Here is a 27063-nt window from a genome sequence, read left to right on the forward strand (position 1 = left end):
CACTCTGTGGTACATTGTTCAATGGCCATAAATTCCTGTATGAGTATGTATTCTTCTTTGAAATGTGACTCTGTCACTCTTCCTACATAGACAGTTTATTTCCTGAAAAGTAAACTGGTCTTGTGACTTACTTTAACACTTTAACAAATACTACATGGTGGAAATGATATATGTGATTTCCAAGGCAAGCCAAGGAGGCATTTTAAGGTTTTGCTATTTTGGAGCACAGTCAAGAGAATAAAAGGGAAAAAAAGTTGGTCTAGCTTTTGGAGGATGACAGCTCACACAGAGAAGAACAAAGTGGTCCCAGCTGACAGCACCAACTATGAATGATGATGACCCTCAAACTGTTCAGGTCTACTAACCTACTAGTTGAAAACACAGAATGGTGAGAAATCATTGTTTTTAAACCACTAATATTTGGAGGACAGTTACACAGCCACAGCTAACTGAAAGCCAGAGATGGTGAATTGGGAGAAGGAAGCTTGAAATATTCCTTTTTATAATTCTGTTGATGAGGATGAATTCAAATGACCTAAGATGGGGAAAAAACCTTGAAGAGTACAAAGTTCAGGGAACAATGTTCAGTAATTTTAAAGCACCAAAATGCCTGAATAAAAGTATTGTAATGAACTGTTTATTAGAGAAGAATCCACCTTTTCCTCAAGATGGCAAAAGCAAAACCCAGGAAGTTGCTTCCAAATTCCCGGGTCAAACAAAGTGGTGCCCAACTTCCATAAACCTTGGATAAAAGAAAGTTTTGTCTTAGGAGAAAACTTTTCAGCAGGCTCAGTAGAGAATGCCTTAAGAATTAAACTGAAATAATAAATACCAAATTCGCCACAACAGTGCCTTAAGTTTCATTATTCATGTACACTTCTTTGAGGAATTAGCCAATGTCTAGTTGTTATGTAAGCAATAAAATAAGTAAAAATTGGGTCGTCAAAGATTAAGAACCCATGTACTTTGTTAATGGAAAAAAAATATTGATTACACTGCTTGGTGTATACGCGAGGACGCAGGAGTAGAGTCTGAAAGAGAAAGTAATTGAAGGTGTTCACCGTTAGCAAAAATCTGCTGGTTTTTCCTTTTAAGATTTTAGAGCCTTGTAGTAAGTTCCTTGCATTTCTGCCTACTTAAAAAAAAAAAAAAACTTTACTCTTTCCCAAGCTTTACTGCTTCCCCTCTCCACCGTGATCCTTTTTAGCTAGAGCTACGTAAGAGAAAACTACCCAAGACTTGTCGGGAGAAGACGGCCTCTACAAACTCAACCCGGAATTAAGCCACGTCGCATTCCGGCCACTGTTCTAAGGAAGCCCAATCTGCCCCCCTCCTTTTCTCAAGTGAGGCCCCCGAACCGGACCGAATATTTTTGTGTTCCTCATTAGTAATCCCTCCTACTCGCCCTAAGGCGGTCGCGGAGGTGACCTAGACTCACCACTTGAAGCACAGTAGCCAACAGGAACCGCAGCCCAAAAGCTGGCCCAAGCCATCCACCTCGCCCAGCCGCCATCGCTATCATCTATCGTAAATCTCTGGCTACCCAGAGGACCCCTCGGCTAGGGGCAACCACTTCAGAGCCTGATTGAAAACAGGCCACGGAAGGCCGTTGCCATCAAATCTCTTATTTTGAAGAGACAGTATTAACTAAAGACATATGAAAGGTTAAAGGTAATCAAATATAAAGACAGTTATTGTCTCCTTTCAATTACTCAAATCAGGCACTTTCCTAAACTTCCCACTTCTGCGCTTCTCCGGGCTCCATCCTTTCATTCACGACACTTCGTCCAGAAGCCAAGAAACCCCGCCTTCGCCAGTTTCAGTCCTGCCTCCTTCTCCAGGTTCACCCAATGGAATGCCGTCTTGGGTGAGCCCTGTGGCAGGAGAATTCAACCGTAAACCGAATCGACAGCGAAACACTGGGGTTCTTCGGGCCAATGCACACTACGGAATGGGAGGAGGGGGCGGGGCCTCTGGTTGCCGAGCAGCGTACGTAGATGCGTGCGCGAGGTGGCGGAGGGGGATGGGAGGGGGCGGGGCCGAGGGCAGCGCAGTCGCAGCCGCAGCGCTGGTGGAGGAACGCGCGGCCGCGAGCAAAGGAGGGAGGGAAAGAACGAAGAGAAGGAGGCGGGCGGGCAAGCAGGCGGGCGTGGGGGTCGGGAACTGAGGCTGTAGAGCGCCCGGCAGCCGCTTCGCGCTGTTTGCTGCGCGGGCTTTTGGAGGGGGCGGCTGTGGAGAAGCGGGCTCCGGCGTTGTTGGTGCTTGGCGCCTGGGGGCGGGGGACCCGAGTGGCGAGAAGGGGGGTCGCTGCGGTGGTTCTCCCTGTGGCGCTCTCCTCGCCTCTCTCCCGGCTCCGTGGACTCCTCCCGGAGTCTCCCTCGCCTCCGGGGCCCCGCTCCCCGCCCCCCGCGGTATGTCTTGATCCCGAGCAGCGGGTTTCATGGGGCTCCTCAGGATTATGATGCCGCCCAAGTTGCAGCTGCTGGCGGTGGTGGCCTTCGCGGTAGCGATGCTCTTCTTGGAGAACCAGATTCAGAAACTGGAGGAGTCCCGGTCGAAGCTAGGTGAGGAGCCGAGCCGCTATGGGCTGAGTGGTGTGGAAGGGGCCGGCCGGGGAGGCACTGCTACTGGAGCAGCGGGCTTTCATCTAATCTGGGGTCTGGCTTCGGAGCTGAGAGGTTTCAAGGAGAGCTGGGACTGGGGGCATCGAGAGCACAAGCTCCAAGAACTAGGTGAATTACCTTGAGTAGCCTGCTGGGCTCTAGGTCAAGGGGCAGAGGTTGCAAGATTGGGCTTCTTGGAGCTAAGGGGTTGCCCCGAAGTAGGCATTCCAAGGAGAGCGAGCTAGGGAGGACCGAACTCAGTGGGGAGCGGGTGCTTCTGGAATAGAGAGAACTGCTCGCGCGTTCTCTTAGAAGTAGTACAACCAAGCCCCGCCAATATCAGGCGAGGGGTATTCTAATTTGAGAAATGGACATCTAGGTACAGAATCTTGGGGACAACGAGGGTGGGGGGGGTTCACTAAGATGCGCAGAAATGGAAGGAGACACCAGGAATGGTGGGGAGTAAAAAGAAATACACTATAGCGAATTGCACTTGTGCTAGGGGCACCAAGGGATCTTACAATTAACGTTGGAGGCAGGCGGGCCTGGTAGGACAGGATATCAAGTAAAAAGCTTCCACCGAGTATCTAAATGAGGCATCCGGGTATTTAAATTATTAGTTGTGCTAAATGATTAATTTGGGCTTCCTGATAGGGTTGTATATACACTTTGCTTCGCGATAGTATTGTTGTAAATTTAGAAGATGAAGGAAAGCTGAAAGGAAATTATAGTGAAGTTTATGAAAGGAAAAGTAAGATAATGCGGAAAGTTAACTGTACAGTTAAGTACCTTAAACAGTTAGTGGTGCTTTTATGGGCGAAGGGCTCTGAAATACAAAAAGCTGGAGTGTAAAATTGTGAAAGACCAGTAGAAAGAACGGATAATAGGTACTCTCGATTAGTAGAGAACTTTGACATTTGGAAGAGCTCAGGATGGAAAGGGAGTTTTAAAGAATGACAATGATGAATTTTGATTTGAAAATGTATATGGCACTTAAAATCACCTCAAGAAGTTGTAATTTGCATGTGTGAAAATAATGTGAAGTGGTTTTTGCATACTCTTTCACCTCACCATCAACTTGAACATGTTTTGAAAAGCAAGTAAAAAATTACCTTCAGCAGTGTAACTTAAACAAAGGAGTAAATATGGAAAACAGCCAGAAACTGTTGTGGGTGGTGATTAATTTTTTTTTTTTTTTAGGAAAAATGTACTGGAAAATAATTGTAATTTTCCATATAGTAGCTGTTTGCAATTTTGATAGACTTTGCAAGAGACTTGAAGACACTTTAAAGAGCATTGTATCAAAAATCATCAAATAAATTTGATTGAAGTTCAACTAAATATGAAAAAGAGGCTAAAATATCGTAAATCCTCAATTCTATAGTATAATTTGAAATTATTCAATTTATTTACCTAATAAAATAAAATTAATTAATAATACAATGAGTTAATTCTGTTGATTTTATTAATATGTGTCTTGTGTCATGAAAAATCTTCACTTTAAATATTAGAAGCCGGACAGTATGCTTTTCTTTGCATTTGGATCCATTTAGTGTCATCCAGTCATGGAAAAAAATTGACTCCTCTTAGAAGTACTTGAAAGTTAAAATCAAAATTTTTTGTATTGCTATTTAGAATTCTGCGGTGTTAATTTCTTAGACACATTTTAGTGGGTTAAAATGACTTAAGGCTTTGATATTCTGCCTTACCTAACACTTTTTCCCCCCATAATATTTGAAAGTGGTTTCTACAGACCCAACATGAATGCTTTTAAAAAGAAAGTTATTTGGAGATGTAGAATGCAACAGGTAGAACATAATGTGCTTGCTTACGATTTTTTTAAGGAAAATTTCACCAGAAATAAGTAAGCATGAATCAAAATGAATAATAATATCAAAAATAGTAATCGTTCATTGAAATAAATCTCTAAAATAATCCAAGAAAAGGAGTCTCAAATACAAAACAATGGAAAATGCAGAATGCTGAGACAGATGATTGTGAGTTCAAAGCCAGCCTCAGCAATGGGGAGATGCTAAGCAACTAAATGAGACCCTGTCTCTCAATAAAATAAAAAATAGGTGTGGGGATGTGACTCAGTGGTCCGATGTCCCTGAGTTCAATCCCCCATACTCCCTCTCCCCCCCAAAAGGAAAATGCAAACACATGGCCTATAGAATGTATAACTTTATATCAGCTTAGTAGTCTTGATTTTTTTTTTTTTTTAATTAAAGGAAAAGCGGTTTATATTGCTCAGGCTGACCAGAGTTTCCGGGGCTTGAGTGATCTTGCTCAACCTTCAGCCTCCTGAGTAACTAACTACAAGTGTACTCCACTGTGCCTGATTTTTTCTTTTTTGTTTTCCAAGTCTTCTAAAAGGTGGTACTGAAAAACACATTGCCAGTTAGTAAGTAATCTGACCTCTTTGGAAAGAAAGGCAAGAAGAAGGCATAGTGTGATAGACTTTATTACTAGACATTTTTCATCTGTGATACTCTTTATTTTCCAAGAACACCACAGAAAACTATTTTTGCAGCCCCAGGAATAGGGTAGGAGATTATGTAACTTGCCCAAGACCATATCCCTAGTAAGTGGCAGGATTGGAACTCAGGTATGTCCGGTTCCAAATGAAGTGCTCCTTTAAGTCAGGCTGCTTGAAACTTTATATTATTCTAAGATTTAGTTGAATAGAATTTTTGAGTTGTAATATCAATGCATTTGTTGCTAAGAATGAGCATTATTCTGAGAAAATTCAATTTCTTACACAAAGAAATTGGTTTAATGTCTGTCCCTTTTTGTGTTTATATAACTAGCATAATCATATTATCCAATGAAATGACTGAAATACCTTCTGCTATCAGAGAAGAGGATCTTCTGTGGTTTTCTATGTTTGAAATTGCAACATTAAAATTGTTTTATTTTGGCATAAAAAAAACTGTTGAACATTTTTCCCTTAAAATTAGTTTTTATTGTTTATTATCTTTTCATTTAGAAGATTCCAAAGGATTGTATTAGCTGATATCTAATAAAGCCTTTAATGTACCTAGATTAAAGACATTATAAGACCATAATATCTTGTGGGTGAGACCTCTAATGGATCAGTAGGTGTATTTAAAACTAAGGTGTATGTATTCATTTAGGAAATTAGGCACATAAATAGAACTTCTTATTAGTTTCCTTTTCCTTTCTCTCTTTTTTTTGAACAAATATGAGATCATGGTATACATTATTACTCTGCACTTTGCTTATTTTCATTTAATATTGTAGACATAGACATATTGTAGTATGTATAAATTTGACATATTCTAATAGCTGTATAGTATTCCAAAGTATACATGTATCAATGTGTCATAAATTATTAAGCTATTATATCAGTAGTGGATATTCAAATTTGCAGCCCTCCCCACCTTTAAGGTTCCTTTTCTTTCCTGGTATTACAAATGGTAAGAACAAGAACTCTCCTTATATGTCTGTCTAACTTTTCCTGCATTGATTTCATTTTTTTCCCCCTAACTAGGATAAATTCTGTATGTGGGATTGCTAAAACAAAGGATATATTATTTAATTGAGGGTTGGTGCATGCCTCTGATCCCAGCAGTTTTGGGAGACTTGAAAATTTCAAGTGAATCCAGCCTAAGAAATTTGGTGAGACCCTGTCTCAAAATAAGAAGGGCTGGGGATATATCTTAATGGTAGAGAATCCCTTCATTTAATTCCAGTACCATACATACATACATATTGTTACTTTCTAAAATTTTTATTTTTCAAAAGGTACAGTAATCTTTACTGTCAGCACACACCCACATGCATTGTAAGCTATCAGCTTTTAATTTTTGTCAGTTTGAGGCTGTGAAGTATGTTGTTAATTTAACTTATATGTCATTACTTTGTAATTAGGTTGAACATCTTATGTTCATTGCCTTTTTACTTGCTAGCTAATTTTCATTTGTCAGTTTTTCTATCAGTAGTTTACTAATTTTTAGTTGTTTTAATTTTTTTTTTAATTGCTAAAATTACTACCCCTGGTCTGGAGATGTGGCTCAAAGGTAGAGTGCTCACGTAGCATGCATGAGGCACTGGGTTTGATCCTTAGCACCACATAAAAAATAAAATAAATATTGTGTCCACCTAAAAAACTAAAAAATAATATTTAAAAAAATTACTACCCCTGTATGTCTTGCATCTGTTTTTCTCTTAATTCTTTCATTTGTCTTTATATTATAGTGTATTTTGACGGTACAGAAGTTTTAAAATTTACACAAATAATTAATTTAAGCAAGTAATATTCTTAGGTGGGGTTACTTTTACTTTTTAGCTGCATTCCTAGCCCCTTTTATTTTTTATTTTAAGACAGGTTCTGGTCAAGTTGCCCAGGCTGGCCTTGAACTTGTGCACCTTCAGCCTCCTGAGTAACTGGGATTTCAAGTGTGTACCACTATATCTGGCAGGATATAACCTTTTAATTGAAGAAAGTAATTCCAAATGGATGATGTAGTCATCTCCACTGATGAGAACTGTGTTATTATGATCTCAAAAGTCTACTAAAGAACTAATTCCAGGGCCAAAGTGAAACTGCTCTTTGGATTTTTAAACTTTTTACAAGTGCTTAATCATGCAAACAATATTTACAAGAAATTTCACAGTAGCTTCTGTTAGGAATGCAGTTATTCTAGAATTGCTAATTAGTGCCTCACTTATAGTCTTGAATAGGATACCTAGTGCTATTGAGTGGTCACCTGAAGCAGTTGATTTCAATTAGTATAATTCCAGGATGTCTATCCACCACTGTTAAGCTTTCTAATAGGTTTTTAGTAAAATTGAAATAATAATGAATATTGAAAGATTGCTCTTCAGAGCTACTTCAGAAGAATATACTTATAGATAAACTTCATAATTGTGGTTCATGTTAGACTATTTACAATTATCCACCAACCTACTGGTACCTGCATTTATGTGTTTTTTTTCTGCTTGTTAACTATAGATGAACTATAAAGATATGGTGGGTTTTGTTGTTGTTTTTGGTACTGGGGATTGGGTCTGGGCACTCTACCTTTGAGCTACATCCCTACCTCTTTTTATTTTTTATTTTGAGACAGGGTGTCATCAAGTTGCCTAGGCTGGCCTTGAACTTGAAATTCTCCTGCCTCTGCCTCCCCAGGCATGCACCACCACACCTGGATCCCTCATTCTCTTATAATCATACCTCTCCATTCTGCTGGGTTATTCTCATTAGCACATGAGCATAATATTGGGCTACCATTTTAGCAAGTGGTTTTCATCTATGTGGATGATTCAGGGTCTTGGGTACCTATTATCTGTGGTTTTACCACCTCCTCTGGTCTTAAGTTGTCTGTTTTTAGCTAGGATAGATGGAAGAGAAGGCTGAGTAGGTGTCCTCTTCTAAACTTCTTTGTCCTCCTTTATTCTTCCTCTGTTAATGAGGACTAGTTACTATCTACCTGCAAAGATGAAGCTGGAAATGGGATTTTAAACTGGCAATCACTTACCAGTTTTAACTGTATACTATAGAAGGGGCATGCACACTTGAGCTTTTTGATTCCTTTGAAATAAATCCTAAAATTTATTTAGACTTCTTTTATAACTCAATATAAACTACCTAACATCAAGATATCTACAAACCATGTATCTGATAATGGGTTAATGATCAAAGTAAGAAATTAATCTGATTAAAAAAAGAGAAAATGATCTGAATATACATTTGTCAAAAGAAGACATACAAATATCTAACAGTTGTATGAAAATGCTCAACATCTCTAATCAGAAAGATACAAATTAAAACTACAATGAGATATTACCTTACACCTGTCAGAATGCCTGTTATCAAAAAGATGTAAGCTAACCTGTGTTGGAGATAGTGTGGAGAAGAGGAAATCCTTGCACACTGTTGTTTGGAAGGTAAATTAGTATAGCCGTTATGAAAAACATTGTATTGTGGTTCCTCAAAAAATATAAAATAGAATTACCATTTGATATAGCAGTTCTACTATTGGTTATATATCCAGAGAAAATAAAATCAGTATGTCAAAGAGCTTTCTGTACTCTCATATTTATTGCAGTGTTGTTCACTTATATGTGGAATCTAAAAAAGTTGAACTGAGAAGCAGAATAGGAAGGTGTGGAAATTGGGGAGATGTTTAGTTAAGGGACACTAAATTTTACTTTGAGCTAAAGATTAAATTCAAGAGAGCTATTGTACCACATGGTGACTATGGTTAATAAAAACAGTATATTGTATTCTATTATTTTCTGTTTGTTTGTTTTGTTCTGGGTATGAAACCCCCAAGGTTCCTTACCATTGAGTACATCCCCTGTTCTTTTTCTTTTCCTTTTGTACTGGGGATTGAACCCAGAGGTGCTTTACTACTGAGCTACATCATCAGTTCTTTTTATTTTTTGTTTTTAGATAGGGTCTTGCTAAGTTGCTGAGGCTGGACTCCAACTTGTAATTCTCCTGCCTCAGTTTCCCAAGTCCTTGGGATTATAGCCATGTGCTATCCTGGGCAGCTCAATGTTATTCTTAAAAGTTGCTTAGAGAGAATATTTTGATTAATGGGTTAAAAGAATATTTTAAGCCAGGTGTGGTGGTACAAGCTTCTAGTCTCTTGGAAGTTTTAGTACAGGAATTCAAGGCTAGCCTGGGCAACAAAGCAAGACTATCCTTTAAAAGAAGGAAATATGTATATGTGGATGTGTGTGGGGGGCAATATTTTATTTATTTTCTTTAATTTTATATTTTTTGTAATATCTATTTTAAAGGATATAAACTGTCTTGGTTAATTCCAAGTGAATGTGAAAAACATTTGTTCTATGATTACCAGGTGGAGTGTACTATAAAGGTCTATTAGTTCAAGTTGGTTGGTAGTATTCTATCAGTATCCTTGGTTTTCTTTCTGCCTACTTATTCTATCAGTTATAGCATGATTTTGAAATCTTCCATAATAATTGTGTTTGTCTATTTCACCTTTATCTATTTCTCCTTTAAGTTCTATCATTTTGCCTCATTTATTTTGACATAATTAGCCCCCTTTTTCATATGAGATGACCTTCTTTATCCATGATAATATTCTTTGCTCTGAAACCAAATTCATGTTCTGGAAACGTAATTTCCAGTACAAGGGTGTTTTGAGATGGCTTCTGCCTTCTCCCATGACCCTCATCAGATACTGCTGCCTTGATCTTGAACTTCCCAGGCTTAGTACTGTGAGGAAATAAGTTTCTCTTTATAAATTACCCAGTGTCTAGTATTTTGTTATGGCAGCACTTTAATGTTAATCTAGATATTTAAGTTTTTCTTTTGATTAGTGTTAGTGTGATATACCTTTCCCTATTCTTTTAATATTAACTATTTGACTTTTTATATTTAAACAGTATTTCTTATAGGCAGCATGTAGTTGAGTCTAGTATCTAATTTCATAATTTCCTTTATAAATGGGATATTTAAAGCATTTGCTTTTAATGTAATTATTGATGTGATTGGGTTTAAATTTTTGAGCTGCTGTTTGTTTTCTGTTCATCTCATCTATTCTGTTTTCCTTTTTCCTCTTTTTCTGCCTTTAGGATTAACAGAGTTTTTTTGTTTGTTTTTATTAGATTTTATCTCATTTGATGTGCTGCTGTTGATGCTGTTTGCTGTGTATATGTGTTCTTTCTTAAAGTGGCTGCATTAGGGTTTATGGTTCATGTTATACCACTTAATGTAATGTATAAGAACCTTAGACAACATTTTAATTTCCTCTTTCCTGGTTTCTTGTTATTGTTGTTATATACTTTACTTATATATATAAGTCTTATAGTATGTTGTTATTTTTGCTTTAAGTAATCAGTGGTCTTTTAAGGAGGTTTTTTCAGTTTTTATTTATTTACTCATGTATATATTTATTCAGTTTTCTTCATTCCTTTGTGTTGATGCAGATTTTCATTGGGTACGTTTTCCCTTCATCTTTTAAGGATTTCTTTTAACATTATTCATACTGAAAAACTGGTGATGAATTCTTTTCAGATTTGTGTTCTAAAAAAGCCTTTAAGTCTTTTTTTTAAGCCGTAGTGTTATAAAGATATTTTTGCTGGTTGTAGAATTCTAGGTTGATGCTTTCCTTTAACATCACTTTTTGCTTCATTGTCTTCTGGCTTGGCCTGTTTTCAATGAGAAGACTGCCATTGTTCTTAATCTTGTTCCACTATTTCTGTAATATATTCTTGTGATTTTCTTCACTGGGTTTTAAGTAATTTGAAAAAGGCCTTTGCCACTATGTTTTTTGTACTTGGGGTTTGTTAGGCTTCTTAAACCTCTGGGTTCATAGTTTTTTTTTTTTTTAACATTTGGAAATTTGGGACCATTATTTCTTCAAATAGTTCTTCTGTGCTTGTTTCCCTCTTCAGGAAATCAGATCACATACATATTAGGCCTCATGGAATCATTCCACAGTATAGTAATACTCTACACTTTTTCCCAGTCTTTTTTCTTTGTGTTATTTTAAAATACTTGCTGTGTCTTCAGTTCACTACTCCTTTTCTTTCCAGCAGTGTGTAATCTGATTTTTAAAAAATTTTTTTTAGTTGTAGATGGACACAATACCTTTATTTTATTTATGTATTTATTTTTATTGCAACACTGAGGATCAAACCCAATGCCTTGTATGTGCTAGGCAAACGCTTTATCACTGAGCTGTATCCCCAGCCCCTGTAATCTGATTTAAATCCCATTTAGTTTCTGCAACTTGTATTTGGGGTAAAAATGGGAGTTCATAACCCACTTGAATCAAATGTATGAAAGATGATATGTCATGAGCTTTGTAATGTTTTGAACAACCAATAAAAAAAATAAATCCCATTTAGTGTATTTCAAAAAAAAATTTCAACTCCTCCCACCCCCCATTTTTAGAAGTTCATTTTGGATCTTTAAAAAGTATCTTCCATTTTTGCCCTTAACATGTTCTTATTTTCCTGAGCAAATGGAATATTGTTATTATTTTGATAGCAGTTGTATTGTCTATGTCATTTCCGAGTTGCTTTCTTTTGATTTGGTATAGGACTGATTTTGCTCCATTACAGGGTCAGTACTTTGTAGTTTCCTTCAGAGTACTCTTTTCAGTGTCCTGTATATTTCTAGGTTTTCCCCCTCTGACTGATGGGAACACTGGTTTAGTGAACCCCAAGGATTTTTCCACCTGTACCTTTTGAATGATTCTTTGTAGGCCTCAGTTAGTTTCTTCATGTGCATGTACTGATTGGTATTCTGCTGAAAATTCTGTTTGCAACTCTGTTCTCTTCAGTACTCAGCATACTTAAGCTGTTTTGGCTTTCCTGAACTCCTGATTCTAGCTCTTTTAATTCAGGGAGACTATTGGAATTCTGAACTTGACTGAATTCTCCCTATACTGTAGTCTGTAGTCTGGAAACTCTTCAGGCAGTCATAGGACCTACCTCATCTCCTTTAGCTAAAGGGTCACCATTCTGTGCTGATTTCCTGTTTTAATATTCAGTGTCCAGAAACTGTTGCTACATATTTTATCCATTCTGTTTTATTTAAGATAGGAGTGTAAATCCAATCACTGTATTCTATTTCATTAGTGAAAGCTGGTTAGATCTTTGTGTATTTTTAGGTTGACTTGGGGAGAAAGGAGTGCAATTGGATTATTTGGATTAAAACTAATATTGTAAATTTAGGGAAAGATTTGTGTTTCATCTTTGTTTATTTCTTCATAATCTTTATATTATGTTGGATATAGACCCTTGTAAATTGTTAATGAAAGTTAGAGGCAAGACTTACTCATGATAGCCCCACCTCCCTCTTTCCTTATGAGAGTTTCAAATGGATAACAGTTAATTCTTTGGTTCTACCATCCCTGCTGCCCCTGATTTTAAGAAGTCATGCTTTATTGCACCCCTTTAGATGCAGCTAGGTTCAAAGGCTCTTTCAGACTGGCCAGTGAAACCTCTGGCCCCAGAAGAGGTGTCTGCTTTTGCTGTTAGTGTGATTATTGAGTTGATTGATCACAATCTTGCTGTGTATGCATGAGTAGATAGTCTTCTTCAAAGATTTTTCTGTGTTCCTTTTGTAATACCCCAATTCCAAACTGAGTAGTGGGAAAAGGAAACATAAGGGATGGTGACACTGGTGATAATTATAGTTATTATGTTGTATTTACAGAAAATGTATCTGGTTTACCTTATGGTCAGCATTATTCAACTTTGGATGACATAATTCTAGCTAAGTGAAGTTAGATTGCGCTGTACTTGGAACAAAAAGAGTCAGAGACAATATTTTTTACATGGCACTCTTGGGTTCTGTTGGAAGTTGGTGGTTTCGAAAACTGCACATTGATTGGGTACTTATGTAGCAACTTAAATTGGTTGTAGAGGGACAATAAGGTCCACTTCTAAAGGGTTTATTATTTTAGGAGTCATCCATTAGTTTTGCCTTATATTTTTCCATTACTTATTCCTAAATTTATGACTAAGCTAGAAATAAGTGATTTTGTGCAGCAAAACACTCAAAAATGACTTTAGTGACTCATAAGATATCAGTTGAGAAAGGGAAGTCTGTTGGAAAACATCTTAAAATGTTGCTCAGGGTGGTTATGGATTTGAAGTTAAGTGACTATGCGGGTACAAACTAATTTTTTTTCTTTAATATCGTTGTTTTTTTATTTTTATGTGGTGCTGAGGATCAAACCCAATGCCTCATGCATGCTAGGCGAGTACTCTATTACTGAGCCATAACCCCATCCCACAAACTAATTCTCAACATATTTATGTTTAATTATAAATTATGTTTGTGTTGGACTTAATAAATATAACTTAGAAGTATTACTGGTTTGTTGATACATTTCTGGTGTGTATTCCCTTTGTGTTTTGTTATACATAGGCTAGAATAAAAGCTATTCACTGTTAAATTTCTTCTCTTTGAAGGTTAAAACAAAACAGAAGCAAACAAATATGGGGTTATATTTTAGTTTTCTTTTTTTAAAGAGGAGAGAGAGAGAGAGAGAGGGTTTATTTTTAATATTTAGTTTTTAGTTCTCGGTGGACACACATCTTTGTTTGTATGTGGTGCTGAGGATCAAACCCGGGCCACATGCATGCCAGGCGAGTGTGCTACCGCTTGAGCCATATCCCCAGCCCTATATTTTAGTTTTGGAAGAGGTTTCAATGAGGGAAATTAGAGGAGCTTAAGCTTTGTGATATTATCTTCTAGAATGAAGGGACCCTGAATTTTCTAAGTAGATTTTTATCTTAAAGTTTTAGTTGGCTTTTTTTCTTGGGTTTTCTTTCTATATAGTGTCTTAGGACAACATCTTTGTCAATTCTCCCATGCTGAATTGCCAGTTTAATTTGAAAAATTTCATTTCCCTGCCTAACCAAGTATGCAAGGTTTTGTGTTCTTACATGAATTAACAGTCTCTCAAGCACTAGAAATTAAGTCCTTTTATGTTTTATTCCTCTAGGTGCTTATAGAAGAAATGAAAGATGAGGCAGAGAGTTAGAGAAAAGCCTTTCAAACTTTAAGATAAATGATAATTTGGGGGCATTATAATATTTATTGAAGGAAGACTTTTTGAAAATGACCAATTAATGGACAAAATAACATGTTTTTGTTCTAATTAGTTATATACAACAATGCATTTTGACACATCATACATAAATTGAGTGTAACTTCTCATTCATCTGGTTATATGTGGTATAAAGTTACATCAGTCATGTAACCATATATGCATGTACAGTAATAATATCTGATTCATTTTACTAGAAAATAATATTCTTACCTCCAAAAAAATCTCCTCTGAGATGAAAAGTAGTTTAAAAATTAGTGAATAAGAGGGGTGGGCCTATGGACTCAGTGGTAGTGCACTTGCCTGGCATGTGTGAGGCACTGGGTTCAATTCTCAGTATCACATATAAAAAAATAAATAAATAAAGGTCAATCAACAACATATATATGTATATATGTGTGTGTGTATGTATATATAAATTAGTAAATAAGAATAGTAGGTTATTTTAGTTATTGACTCACAAAACAGTTGTAGTATGTGATGTGAGGTACACAGCAAGTTTTGAGACTTTTGACTTAAATCTTGTTGGATGTAATTACAAGTTTGCAATTTAATTTCTAATTTGAATTAAATTTTATATTCTTTCACATTTACTATTTATTTTAATCTTACTTTGTCCTGAAAATGAGTTGAGATTTATAGATGTATATGTGATACAAAATGGTTAAAAAGTGCTGATTTATGTAGGAAAAATAGTCAAATCTTTGCATAGATGTTAATTAACTGTTTTTCGTTCATTTTCTTTGTGGGCTTTGAGATCCTTACATTCCCAGAATATCTCTATAAATAACCCTTTCCTCCAATTCTCAGGTAAAATTTGGAGTGATAGCATATTTGTTTTCTTTAAGGATTCAGGAAGGCAGATTTCATACTTGGCATTTGGTCCCAGAATAAAAATAAAAGTATTAATTTAGTAATAAAAGGATAGTTTAGGAAGATCAGGCATATAATCATGAGTTAGGACATTGTAGCATAAGTGATTTGTGCTAATGGTATTCTTAACTATGATACTGAAGGCTTTGTAGTTAAAGTCATTTTTAGTGTTGAACCTTGTATAATTACTGATTACTTTTTGACAGAAGAACATGTTATTGGTTACTTGGAAAAAAAATTTATGATAAGCAAGTAATCTTTTTTTTCCTATCAATTGTATCTAATGGGTTTTAAAATAACAGTATACTGCAGTGTTATTTCTTTGTGTGTTTTAAGGAAAATCTCATAGTTTATAATTTATGTAGCATAATAATTGAGACAGCTGTGGATTAAGTTGGTTATTCTAAAATACAGTTTTCAAATATGATTTAACATTTAAGTATTAGATTAATATTAAAGGCTAAAATGAAAGTGCTGAAACACAGAGATTTGGGGAGAGCTGTTCAGTTTTTACAGTTTTTTTAATAGTATAGTATATAAAATTTTATATAATTAATGCAGTATATCCACTTAGACTCAAAGCAACAGCAGCTGAAATCTTGCCTGATGGTAAAAATTTCTGCATAAAGGAAGTGGTGCACAAAATTCATGCAGTGTTCATTTTAGAGTATGGTTATGATCAAATATACTGATTTACAATTTATAAAGTAAAAAATTTTGATTTAATAGTAATAACTTATTCTTTCTATATTTAGGATATAAGCAGGATTAGTTGCTTAAAAGCACACACACTGTCAGACATAAGAAGTGGGAACTTTCTTTAAGGGAGGAGACAAAAGAAGGCAGGACAAATACAATCTAGATTAGTTTAGAATAATGAACCTATCTTCTTCAGAAGTTTCTAAGCACAGTTCTGAAGAAGGTAACATAATTGCAGCATGCTCCTAAAACAACAGGATAAAAAATAATTAGCATTTTTCAGAGAAGTTGTCTCAAAGAAGTTTTACATTAAGAAATATAGTTGCTCCAAGTATTTTGAAATTCTTTATGAAATTGGTTTTAGAATCTTATAAAACTGTACCAAAATCATTTTAATTTTTCTATAGTCATAGTTAAGATGGAGTTAGAATTTAAGTCATGAAAGTAATTATAGAACATTTTGACAAAAGGAAAAGAAAAATAGCTTTTATTGTTTTACATATTAATGCTGCTGTTCTTTGCAAAGTTCTTTCATATGGATCCCTTAGATGTTATTTTTTTATTATGCTAAGGTATAGATGTTTTCTGTTTACCTGATTTGCTGCTTTTTGAGCTTCATGGATCTGTGGTTTGGTACCATTCAGTTTTGGAAAAATTTCAACACTCCTCCCACCTGTACTGGGAACGGAACCCCAAGACCTGTGCATGCTATGCTAGGCAAGTGCTCTATATACCCAGCCCCACTTTCCCCCTGCCTTTTTTGGTCGGGAGAAAGATGTTTCTAAATTGCCGAGGTGAGCTCAAATCTGCTATCCTCCTAATTTAGCCGTCAGAGTTGCAGGGATTACAGGTGTACACCACTGTCCTACAGTTTTAATTGTAGATGGACACAATACCTGTGTTTTATTTGTTTGTTTATTTATTTCTGCCTAGCTGTCGTACAGTTCTTCAATTTTCTGTTCCATTTGAAATATTCTTTCTCTCTTTTGGTACTGGGAATTAAACCCCAGGGGTGATTTACCACTGAGCTATATTCCTGTCTTTAATCTTTTGGAGGCAGGATCTCACTAATACATTAATGAGGTTTGCCTGTAATTTGCTATTTTTCTACCTCAGCCTCCCAAGTCACTGGGTTTATAGGCATTCACCACTGCATCCAGATGTTCTTTTTTTGCTTTTCAATTTGGGAAGTTTCTATTGACATACTTTAAGTTCACTGTTTTTTTTTTTCTATGTCCAGTCTTAATAATGAACAAGTGCATTAGATATCTGTTAGATATCTTGATATCTGTTACAGTGTTGCTGATAGTTGTTATTTTTCTTCAGATTCTTGGTGCTTCCAAGTCTATGCTTAGATTCCATCTGTTTTTAGATAGTGTCTACATTTTTTGCATTAGAGCTTTCAGCATACTAGTCTTAGTTTTAATTTTTTCCCCTCACTTGGGAAGTGGGGATTAAACCCAGGGGTGCTTTTACCACTGAACTACAATCCTAGTTCTTTTTTTTTTTTAATTATTAAAATTTTTGAGACAGGGTCTTGTTAAGTTATGGAGGCTGGCTTTGAACTGATGATCCTCCTGCTGCAGCCTCCAGAGTTGCTGTGATTAAGAGAAGTGCAACACTGTGCCCTGTTTAGTTTAAAAATTTTTGGTGTGAGAATTACAAAATTCTCATGTCACATCTGAGTCTGGTTTTGATGTCTGCTTGACTCTTCAGACTGGTTTTGCCTTTTAGCATGTCTTGCTTTGTTGTTGTCAATAGCTGGACATGATATATGGGGTAAAAGGAATTTATGTATACTTCAATGTTCTGCTCATGGCTATTAAGTTCTAAGGGTTTTTTGGTTGCTTTCATTGAATTTTTTAGTTATGTAATCTCATTTGCTAATATTGTTTTTGTCTCTTTCTCTTACAGTATTGGGTTATTTAATTGTGAGTTAGGTTGTGTTTACTGTTTACTATAACTTTGATGTCAGAGATTAAAAATATCCTCCAGTGTTGTTAAAAATAAACACTTGATGTATGTACTAAAAAAAAAAAAATATCCTCCATGGGCTGAGGTTGTAGCTCAGTGGTAGAGTGCTTGCCTAGCATGCATGAGGCACTGGGTTCGATCCTCAGCACCACATAAAAATAAAATAAAGATAAAAAAAAATTATCCTCCAGTGTACTTATATTTGTCTCCCTTTTCTTTGGTTTCCCTAATAATTCCCTTTTTTTCCTTTTAATATTTTTTTAGTTGTAGATGGACACAATAGCTTTATTTTATTTGTTTACTTTTTTAAGTGGTGCCAAGGATGGAACCCAGTGCCTCACACATGCTAGGCAACCGCTCTACCACTGAGCCACAACCCTGGCCCTAATAATTTTTTCTTAAATAGGGTCTGTGGTTGTTATTTAAGCTATAATCCCCTTAATTAATATAGGAACCCTGTTAATATGGGTGAGGGCAAGTTTTTTATGATTAGATTTGTCTTTTAGTGAGTTTGTCTCTGGGCCTTAATGAGTGCTTTTTATTTGTAGGTGCTTTTTAGCTTCCTCCACCTTTTCATCCCCACACTTAAGCCCGATAGGAATGCTAGTGGGGCCTGATGTTTGCTGTTTCCCTCTCCACAGGTTTGGTTAGGCTCTGATAAAATAGTTTCCTTAGAGGGCAGGTCTTCCCCTCCCTTCCTTTCAGTGCAGACATGGGCAGTTTCACAGTAGTTACTTTTTTTCTTCCTCTGCTGGAAACAAGGGACTCTTCTCAGATCTTCACAGTGTGAACCTACCTGGTAGGACACTTGGAAAATTTGCATCCCATCTCCCATCCCCTCAGTTTTACTTCTTAAGCTAGTCTACCTTGAGTCTTTAAGTAATGGTTTAAGAGTTCCAGTGGGAACTGGCTCTAACTATGGGGTTCTGTTCCTACAGTTTGTGATTCTTTTTTAAGATGTGGTTTTCTGAATTTACTTCTCTCCATTTTGGGTGTTATCAGTTTTCTTTGGACTCCAGTCCTCTATTGGGTTTAAGAAGAATTGTTGATTGTCTTGTTTGTTCAGTTTTTTTGTGAGGATAGAATGATGACTTCCAAGCTCTTTAGTGTTAGACCAGAAATCCATATGATGATATTTTATAGTCAAACACTTTTTTCTGTTACTTTTTTGTTGACTCTATCCTTTGGTCTATCTGGAATTCATCTGTGTAGGAATATAGGGAATAGGGTATATGTATAGGGCTTCTATATTTCTCATGTTAGGATTGTACTATTTTTAATTCTTACAGCTTTATGTTCATTAGTACCTTGTAGGCTAATATTTTCTGCATGATTCTTTGCTTTCTTGACTGTTTATCATTCCAAATGACCCTCAGAATTTTTTGTCAAATTAAAGAAAATTAAATAAGAGTGTTTAATATGACTAGAATGATAGTGGTTTAATAATTAGACTTCCCTATTGGAAACATACTTATTTATCTTTGTATATTCAGGTCACCTTTTATTTTTGGGAGGTTTAATAACTTTGTCTCAGTTACATAAGTTTTGTATGAAGTGTATTTTCTGGATTCTTAAAATCTTTTTATTTTGGAATAAATAACACAAAAGCTGCACAAATAATACAGAGTTCCTGTATATTCTTCATCCAGTTTCCCCTGATAACATTTTGTCAAAGTATAGTATAATCAAACATAGGAAATTGATGTTGGTTTAATACTATAAACTATAGCCCTTGTTTGGATTTCATCAGTTTATATATGTACTTTTTATTTTTTGGATGTGTATTTTTGCTACTGTTCCTGGAATAGTCTTTCACTACATTCCTTTCTGTATATCTTAATAGCTTCCCCTCCCTTCCTTTTTTCTCTCCCTCATTGAATACCATCAATGTTTAGGAAGGTGTTCTGCTAATGGATATTAAATTGTATGCGTTTTTCAGTTGCTTTCATTGAATTTTTTAGTTATGTAATCTCATTTGCTAATAATATTGTTTTTGTCTCTTTCTGTAGTATGTCATATTGTTTTGGCTTTATTTCTAAATTATACTTATTTGTGGCTGATTATATACATAATTGTGTTTGGGCTCCACTTTTTAAGAGAAAAATTAGCTACTATGTACATTATTGTTGATGTCTCTAATAGCTGGTATACAGATTAATCATTGATGTAATGAGTACTTTTATTATGTTTCAGTAATCTTAATTACTTCAAATGATGATTGCATTAATCCCCTCAACCTTCAAAAGTGTCAGTATTATTCTTGTTTGTAGATGAATAAGTTGGGTTAGGTTAAATAATTTATTTGCTTAAAAGTCACCTGGTTTAGGAAATAGGTCAAACCAAATTTTTTTTCATTTAGCTTTTTTTTTTTTTTTTGTAACATTAGGGAAAAAAACCAGCTTTCTGTGAAAACTGTTACAACTTAGAAAAGTTTATTTTAGACTAATGGTTTTAGAAGTTCAGTCCATAATTGGCTTATACTATTGCTCTGGAGCAGAGGAGAGATGAAGGACATGCAGAAGAAAACTGCTCAGACATGGAAGCAGGGAAAGCAGAAAGAAGGAGTGTAGGAATATGTGAGCAAGGAGCCAGGGATCAATTATCTCCAAGCAAACTCCCCAAATGACCTACTTCCTCCAGCCATACTCTGTTGCCTACAACTACCACCCAGTTATCCATTCAAATTATTAATGCACCAAATGGATCAGATCAATCTATTAGGTCATAATTCTCATACTTTAATCATTTCACTTTTGAACTTTTCCTCTTTTGTCTCAAAAATTTAGATTTTTGGGGACACTTTATATCCAAACCATAATAGTAAGTTATTTAGATAAATTTGATTCTAGGGCATGCATTTGTACGGAAGTGACATTCTAAATTGAATAAATTAGTTTAAAAAATAAAATTTAGGTTAAGCACTGTTTGCGGATACTCCAGTGTTTTAAATAGACATCAAAAATGTATGTTTGTTTTTTTTAAAAGATTGCAGTATGAAGCTCAGCTTTTCTCTGTCCCTTAGCTTCCTTTTTTCCTCCTTTCCCTTCCTTTTCCTTTCCTTTCAGAGGTATTTGTTGGAAAGTATAGCCATTGTTAAGAACCTAGATGTGTCAAAAATTTATTTCAGTGAATATGGAGTTAAATGTGGAAAGTACAAAGAAATTAATATTTTATATTTAAAAATGAAGGACACATAATTAGCTTTTTGAGGGATATAAAATATTAAAATGTAAATTCAGCATGCATTTTTGTATTTCTTTTAACATTAAGACAATGTTAAAGTTTTACTGTGAATAGATTGAATGAATCTTAAAGAGAATCTTATTTCCAAGAGGCCTTGAGCACATTTCACTAAGCTTCCTTCCCATTGTGACAGTGTGCTCCTCTCTGACATATAGCATATTTTGGGGGGCTAAGCATTTTTTTTTTAATTCCTAGCTACAATCTTTAACAGTTTTCTTAAAACTGTGTTACTCATGTATTTGTTCTTGTCACATTGCGTTTTATTTTGCCTGGCGCATATTATTTCCAAAACTAAGCTAATCAAGGACTGTTGATGGGAATGTAAAATAGTACAGCCATTACAGAGGTTTCTTAAGATATTAAAAATGCAATTACCATATGATCTTGCAATCCCAGTACTGGATATTTATCTCATTTCCTTGAGATCAGTATTTTAAGAGATACCTGAACTCCCATGTTCATTGAAATGCTATTCATGATAGGCAAGATATGAAATCACCTGGGTACACATCAGTGAATGAATAAAGAAAATATATATGCACGGTGGAATATCATCAAAAAAAAAAAAAAGAACAAGGTCCTGTAATCTGTGATAATGTAGATGAACCTGGAGAACAGTATGTTAAGTGAAATAAGCCAGGCACAGAAAGACAAATACCGCGTGTTTTAGTTAGCTTTCCATTGCTGTGACAAGAACCACTAGAGGAAAAGTTTATTTTAGCTCATGGTTGACTCTGTTCCTCTGGGCCCAGTGTGAGGCACAACATATGGTGGAAGAGTGTGGTAGAGGAAAGATGCTCAGTTCATGGATAGCTAGAAAGAGAGAGAGAGAACGTGAACGCGAACGAGCTCTGCTCACCAGGGCCAAAATATAAACCTCAAAGACATGCCTCCAGTGACATACTTCCTACAGCCAAACCCTGCCTGCCTACAGTTAAGATTCAGTTAATCCATATCAGTAGATTGATCCACTGATCAGGTCACAGCTCTCTTAATCTAATCATTTCACTTCTGACTGTTGTTGGATTCTTTCTTACTTCAGCTTTTGGGGGATGCCACATATCTGAACCATAACACTGCATGATCCTACTCGTGAAATTTTAAGAAGTGGATTTCATAGAAGATAAAGTAGAATGGTAGTTACCAGAGGCTTAGGTTAATAGGAGGGAGAAGAGTATGGGGGAGATGTTGGTCAAAGGATATATACATATAGTTAGTGAAAGACGAAGTCCATAATAGGCAGAGATTTAGAGACAGAATAGCTAAATGTATAGAGATAAAGTAGATAAGTGATTTCCTTGAAGCAGGGAATATGTAGGAGAAGATAGATGGGAGTTGGGGAGAAGGAGAAATTGGGAATGACTGTTAATGATTTTGGAGTTTGTTTCTTTGGTGATCAGTGCTCCAAAACTGTGGTGATGATTCCACAACTCTGAACATACTAAGAACCATTGGATACTTTTATTGGTGAATTGTATATGTGGATTATATATATCAATAAAGCTGTTTAAAAAATTAAATGCTCTATGGATGTGTGTTCTATGAACTCAAAGGCTACCAAAAATAAAAATTCGTTGGGGAAAAAAACCCCAAAGCTTTGTTTTTACCTTCTCTTCCACCTGTCCTATTCTTACTTTAGTAATTTAGCCCATGTAAAATCTGTAAAACCACATTGTGCTTTTAGAGCTTAACTATATATAGTAAGCCCTTTAAAATAGAGCATATATATTTCTCATTGACAAAATGTGTATTCATCCAGTAATCATTACATGTGTACTCGAAATAATCATTTTGGGGAATTTAACTAGATCACTTGTTAAGCGTGTGTAGGTTGTGTGCCTTGCACTGATCTTACTGTAACATTGGCACTCCGAAATCCTCTGGAGGGAAATGATAAGATTATATGTTGTCTTCTTGTCAAAGGTCATCTCCCCGTAAAAGTTTTGTTCTAAGTTCATGAGAAATTAAATGAGCTTATTTTCTTCTAGAGGCAAACAGCTAGAAGCTTTTGAAAGTGTGGTGTATACAGGCTTTTCTGTTTGGGAATGGGGAAATTTCTAGATTTTTTTAAAACAGTTTTGCTTATTTAATGAGGAGTTTCTTTCCCAACACTTAAGTTGCAAAGTGATTTTTTTTTTTTTTGTGAAGAAGTATTCTTGTTCTTCTTTTCAGGGTTTTTATTCTCTTCCCAGTTGAGTTTTTAATTTTTACTCTGTTATTTTTTTCCCCATTTCACCCCGCGTCCCCGCTTTTCTGTCTGTCTGTATTTCAGAAGGCGAGGTCTTCCTAAATATAGCCTTTGTGATAGCCCAGTTTTAAAAAGTAATGGGATAAATGTTCACATGCTATACCATACTCTTTTGACTGGGCTGGGCTGGATTAGTAAAAGATAAGTAAACTAGTGAATGTTGGCAGTTCAGATATTTCTTCTTTTGTGCCATCACCTTGGCACAGTTGGATAGCTGCTTATGAGTAAGTTTCATACAGTCTCCTTGAAAACACAGAGTTGAGATAAATATGTGTAACTGATTAGTATCCATTCCACAGTGTTGGATGGATTAATTGAGTCTTATCTTAGTGTTAAACTGTATAAATGCAAATTACTAAATGCTAACTACTATTATAAACTAAGTGCTATTTTGGAAAAAAAAACAACTAGTAGAAGAAACTTGCTTAGGGGAGAGAGGATTTGAGTTTCTGTTATAATCTTTCATTCTGAATACTAATTAGTACTTGAACATATGTAAAACTTAAGTGTTATTTTTTTAAAAAAATACAGTTGTGACGTATTTATGCAAATATATTCAATTTAAATTTATTGCCATATAAAATATGTAGGAAGGCTTCTTTAGGTTTGCTTTCAAATGTGGTGTTTTCTCATTGATATAGGCAAACCATTTCATCGTTGCCATTTGGACTTTTAGTAAGGACAAGGATTAAATGTTAGCCCTGAGGAAAAATAAAATTTTCATCTCGAACTTAATTTAAGGTGAAGACTAGTTACAACCAAGAACAAGAATTAGTTTTAAAAAGTCCTTTCTATTCCTTCTTAGTTCTTCTGGCTTCTCCCACATCTGATCAATTTGCTCCAAGTTTGTTTCTGTGGTGAGAAGATTAGTTTGAGCTAAATGTGTCAGGGAACACTTAGAAAAAAACTTATTGTTATGTTGTCCTACAAAAATTTCAGATGTTTAAAAAAAATAACCTAATCAATAAGTGGACCAAGGACCTGAAGAGACACTTCTCAGAAGATGATGTGCAGTCAGTTAACAAATACATGAAAAAATGTTCATCATCACTAGCAATTAAAGAAATGCAAACCAAAACCACTCTCAGATTATCTCACTCTAGTCAGAATGGCAGCTCTTATGTATACAAACAACAATAAGTGTTGGGAAGGATGTGGGGAAAAAGGTACACTTATACACTGCTGGTGGGACTGCAAATTGGTGCAGCCAATATGGAAAGCAGTATGAAGATTCCTTGGAAAATTGGGAATGGAACCACCATTTGACCCAGCTATCCCTTTCCTCAGTCTATACCCAAAGGACTTAAAAACAGCATACTACAGGGACACAACCACATCAATGTTTTTAGCAGCACAATTCACAATAGCTAACCTGTCTAACCAACCTAGGTGCCCTTCAATAGATGAATGGATAAAAAAAAATGTGGCATATGTACACAATGGAATATTACTCAGCAATAAAAGAGAATGAAATCATGGCATTTGCAGGTAAATAGATGGAATTGGAGAAGATAATGCTAAGTGAAGTTAGCCAGTCCCCCAAAACCAAATGTTTTCTTTGAAATAAGGAGGCTGATTCATAGTGAGATAGGGAGCAGAAGCATGGGAGGAATAGACAAACTCCAGATAGAGCAGAGGGATTGGAGGGGAAGGGAGGGGGCATGGGGTTATTAATGATGGTGGAATGTGATGGTCATTATTATCCAAAGTACATGTATGAAGACACAAATTGGTGTGAATATACTGTGTATACAACCAGAGATATGAAAAATTGTGCTCTATATGTGTAGTAAGAATTGAATGCATTCCACTGTCATATATAAATAAAAAATAAATTAAAAAATTCAGATGTTATTTAACATTTTTGTTTGTTTTTTACTTCACATCATGGATATGTTTGTGTTTTTGTGGAATACTGAATTCTCTTCAGAGTGTTAGAATTTTAGAGTGGTGTTTCTCAATCTTGGTTACATGTTAGAATGATGTCAGAAGGGTTAATAAAGTGCCAGGGTCTCAATCTCTACAGATTTACTTGATTGGTTTTATGTACTTAGGATTGAGAGCCTTTGTTCAGGATATTCATTGAACCTACTCTTCAGTATGCAATGGTTTGTTTTCTTTGTAAAAGTCTTATAGTAATAAGACTAATATAGTATAAATGTTTTATATTCAAATTATATTATTGAGGTTACTTTGGTCATATTTAAATGAACATTATTAATTCTACATTGATTTTGAAAATTGTTTACCAATTTGGCCCAAAGACCAAAAGGCTCAACAGTTAATTACCCTTAATAATAAGCTATTTCCTTTGAAATATAAGGAGAAATAACAACACAGGTAAAGAAAACTGTTTTCATAGTTCAATAAGTCAGATGTTTCAGGGAGTCATAAAATTCTAGTCAGTTCATTTCTTCTATAAGCTTTTTTGAAATCTACCATGTACCTTCTAATACTTTTTCTCACATTCTCAAAACTGAAAGTGATTTTTGAAGTTGTATGTGTAAATGTTATTGAAATAGATTCATCATTCTAATAATTACTGTTTATTAAAGCTGCATGTTCAAGTGTTTCTTTGGGTGACTTCACATACTATTTTTAAATTCAATGGACCGTGGTAGGAAGTTCAATAAGATTTAAGCTGATATTTAATGTTCCCAGAATCATTACTGTCACTTGGAAATAAGCTCATTGCAGTCTTCTTATTTTAGCAATATATTTGGGCATGGAAAACTAATTAAATCAAAATTCTCATGTGACTTGGGAAAATGATGACTATTGAAAACATTGGAAAGTAGAAGAGCTGCTTATAATCTAAATAAAGATGAATGTAATATTTTAATATTTCATAAACTGGAAAATGATTAATGATAAATTAGAGACATTGTGATAAATGCTAATTCTTGGCAAAATTATTTCATTGGTTTATATTTGCCTGTTTTCTAGAGTCCCTTCTACTCTAGTCTCTAGCTTTTTGATAATGTCCATCTCATTCACCTTATATAAAATACCTGCGTTTGTAGTCTTGTGAAATTTGTAATATTCCCCAAATATTTGTTCTCCTCCTTTGATCAGACATTTTTATTAGCTGTGGAGTTTTTATTATGGGGAAAGAATCAGTGAGTTGAAAGACAAATTAATTTCTACCATTTCCCCAATTATATACTTACCATAAGCCTGTGTACCTTTCACTTGGCTTTATTAAATATTAGTGTGTTTCTACATTTGTAATAAAACACAGATATATGAAATCCCCTGGTACTTCATACTGAACCAGTTGCCTTCCCTTTTCCTCACAGGTAACCAGTGTGTGGAGTTTATCTTTTTCAAAAACCAAATTAGTCTCTTAAGTAATAAATTAAAATGAGATTTGGAAGGGAAATGTGAGCCGAAACTTCACACCTGTTTTAGAATTATACAGTTTTATAAAATGAATTCTGTATCTGGATTTTTTCATCTTTCTGAATTTGAATGTTTAATACTGGTTGTTTTAAAGACTTTCCTGTTAAAAAATTGTAAATGCTTACTATAGGGGGACACAGAGGATTAATTTTGCTTTGTAAAATTCTACTAATGTGGCAAAATGTGATTATGGCTTGTTAACAAGGAACCATTGAGTGAACAAAATTCATTGTCAATAGAACTAGATTGTTGGCAGGCAAAGTTAATATCACCAGCATCTCTTAAGTCAGTGCTCTTACCTGTAGTAAATTCTGTGTCAAATCTGTGATCAATCCCTTTAAGTTTTAGATAATGAATAGAATTCATTTAGGCTTTAATTTATGATGCACAGTTAATCATTGATTAGATTGTTTTGGTTTTTTAGTGATATTATCTTGGTTTTTTAATGATA

The 27063-nt window shown here is 35.2% G+C and overlaps 2 protein-coding genes across 4 annotated transcripts in view; one reads left to right on the forward strand and one right to left on the reverse strand.

Annotated features, from left to right (window-relative positions):
• Selenof (selenoprotein F) overlaps positions 1-1815 on the reverse strand; it is a 35157-nt gene extending 33342 nt beyond the window's left edge. The window contains exon 1 of one of the 2 annotated variants that reach the window (XM_026403333.2): positions 1439-1777. In XM_026403333.2, the coding sequence (XP_026259118.1) occupies positions 1439-1522 (84 nt within the window). In that variant the 5' untranslated portion in view covers positions 1523-1777. Of the gene's footprint in view, positions 1-1438 lie in introns of both variants that reach the window. The other variant, XM_026403334.2, reaches the window with a different exon arrangement.
• Positions 1816-2143: 328 nt separating this feature from the next.
• Positions 2144-27063, forward strand: part of Hs2st1 (heparan sulfate 2-O-sulfotransferase 1) — a 181144-nt gene continuing 156224 nt past the window's right edge. For both annotated transcript variants that reach the window (XM_077791112.1, XM_077791113.1), the window contains exon 1: positions 2144-2564. In XM_077791112.1, coding sequence (XP_077647238.1) covers positions 2441-2564 — 124 coding nt within the window. In that variant the 5' untranslated portion in view covers positions 2144-2440. The remainder of the gene's footprint in view (positions 2565-27063) is intronic.

Source organism: Urocitellus parryii, chromosome 11 (assembly GCF_045843805.1).
Source record: "Urocitellus parryii isolate mUroPar1 chromosome 11, mUroPar1.hap1, whole genome shotgun sequence".
In the NCBI taxonomy this organism is placed as follows: Eukaryota; Metazoa; Chordata; class Mammalia; order Rodentia; family Sciuridae; genus Urocitellus; species Urocitellus parryii.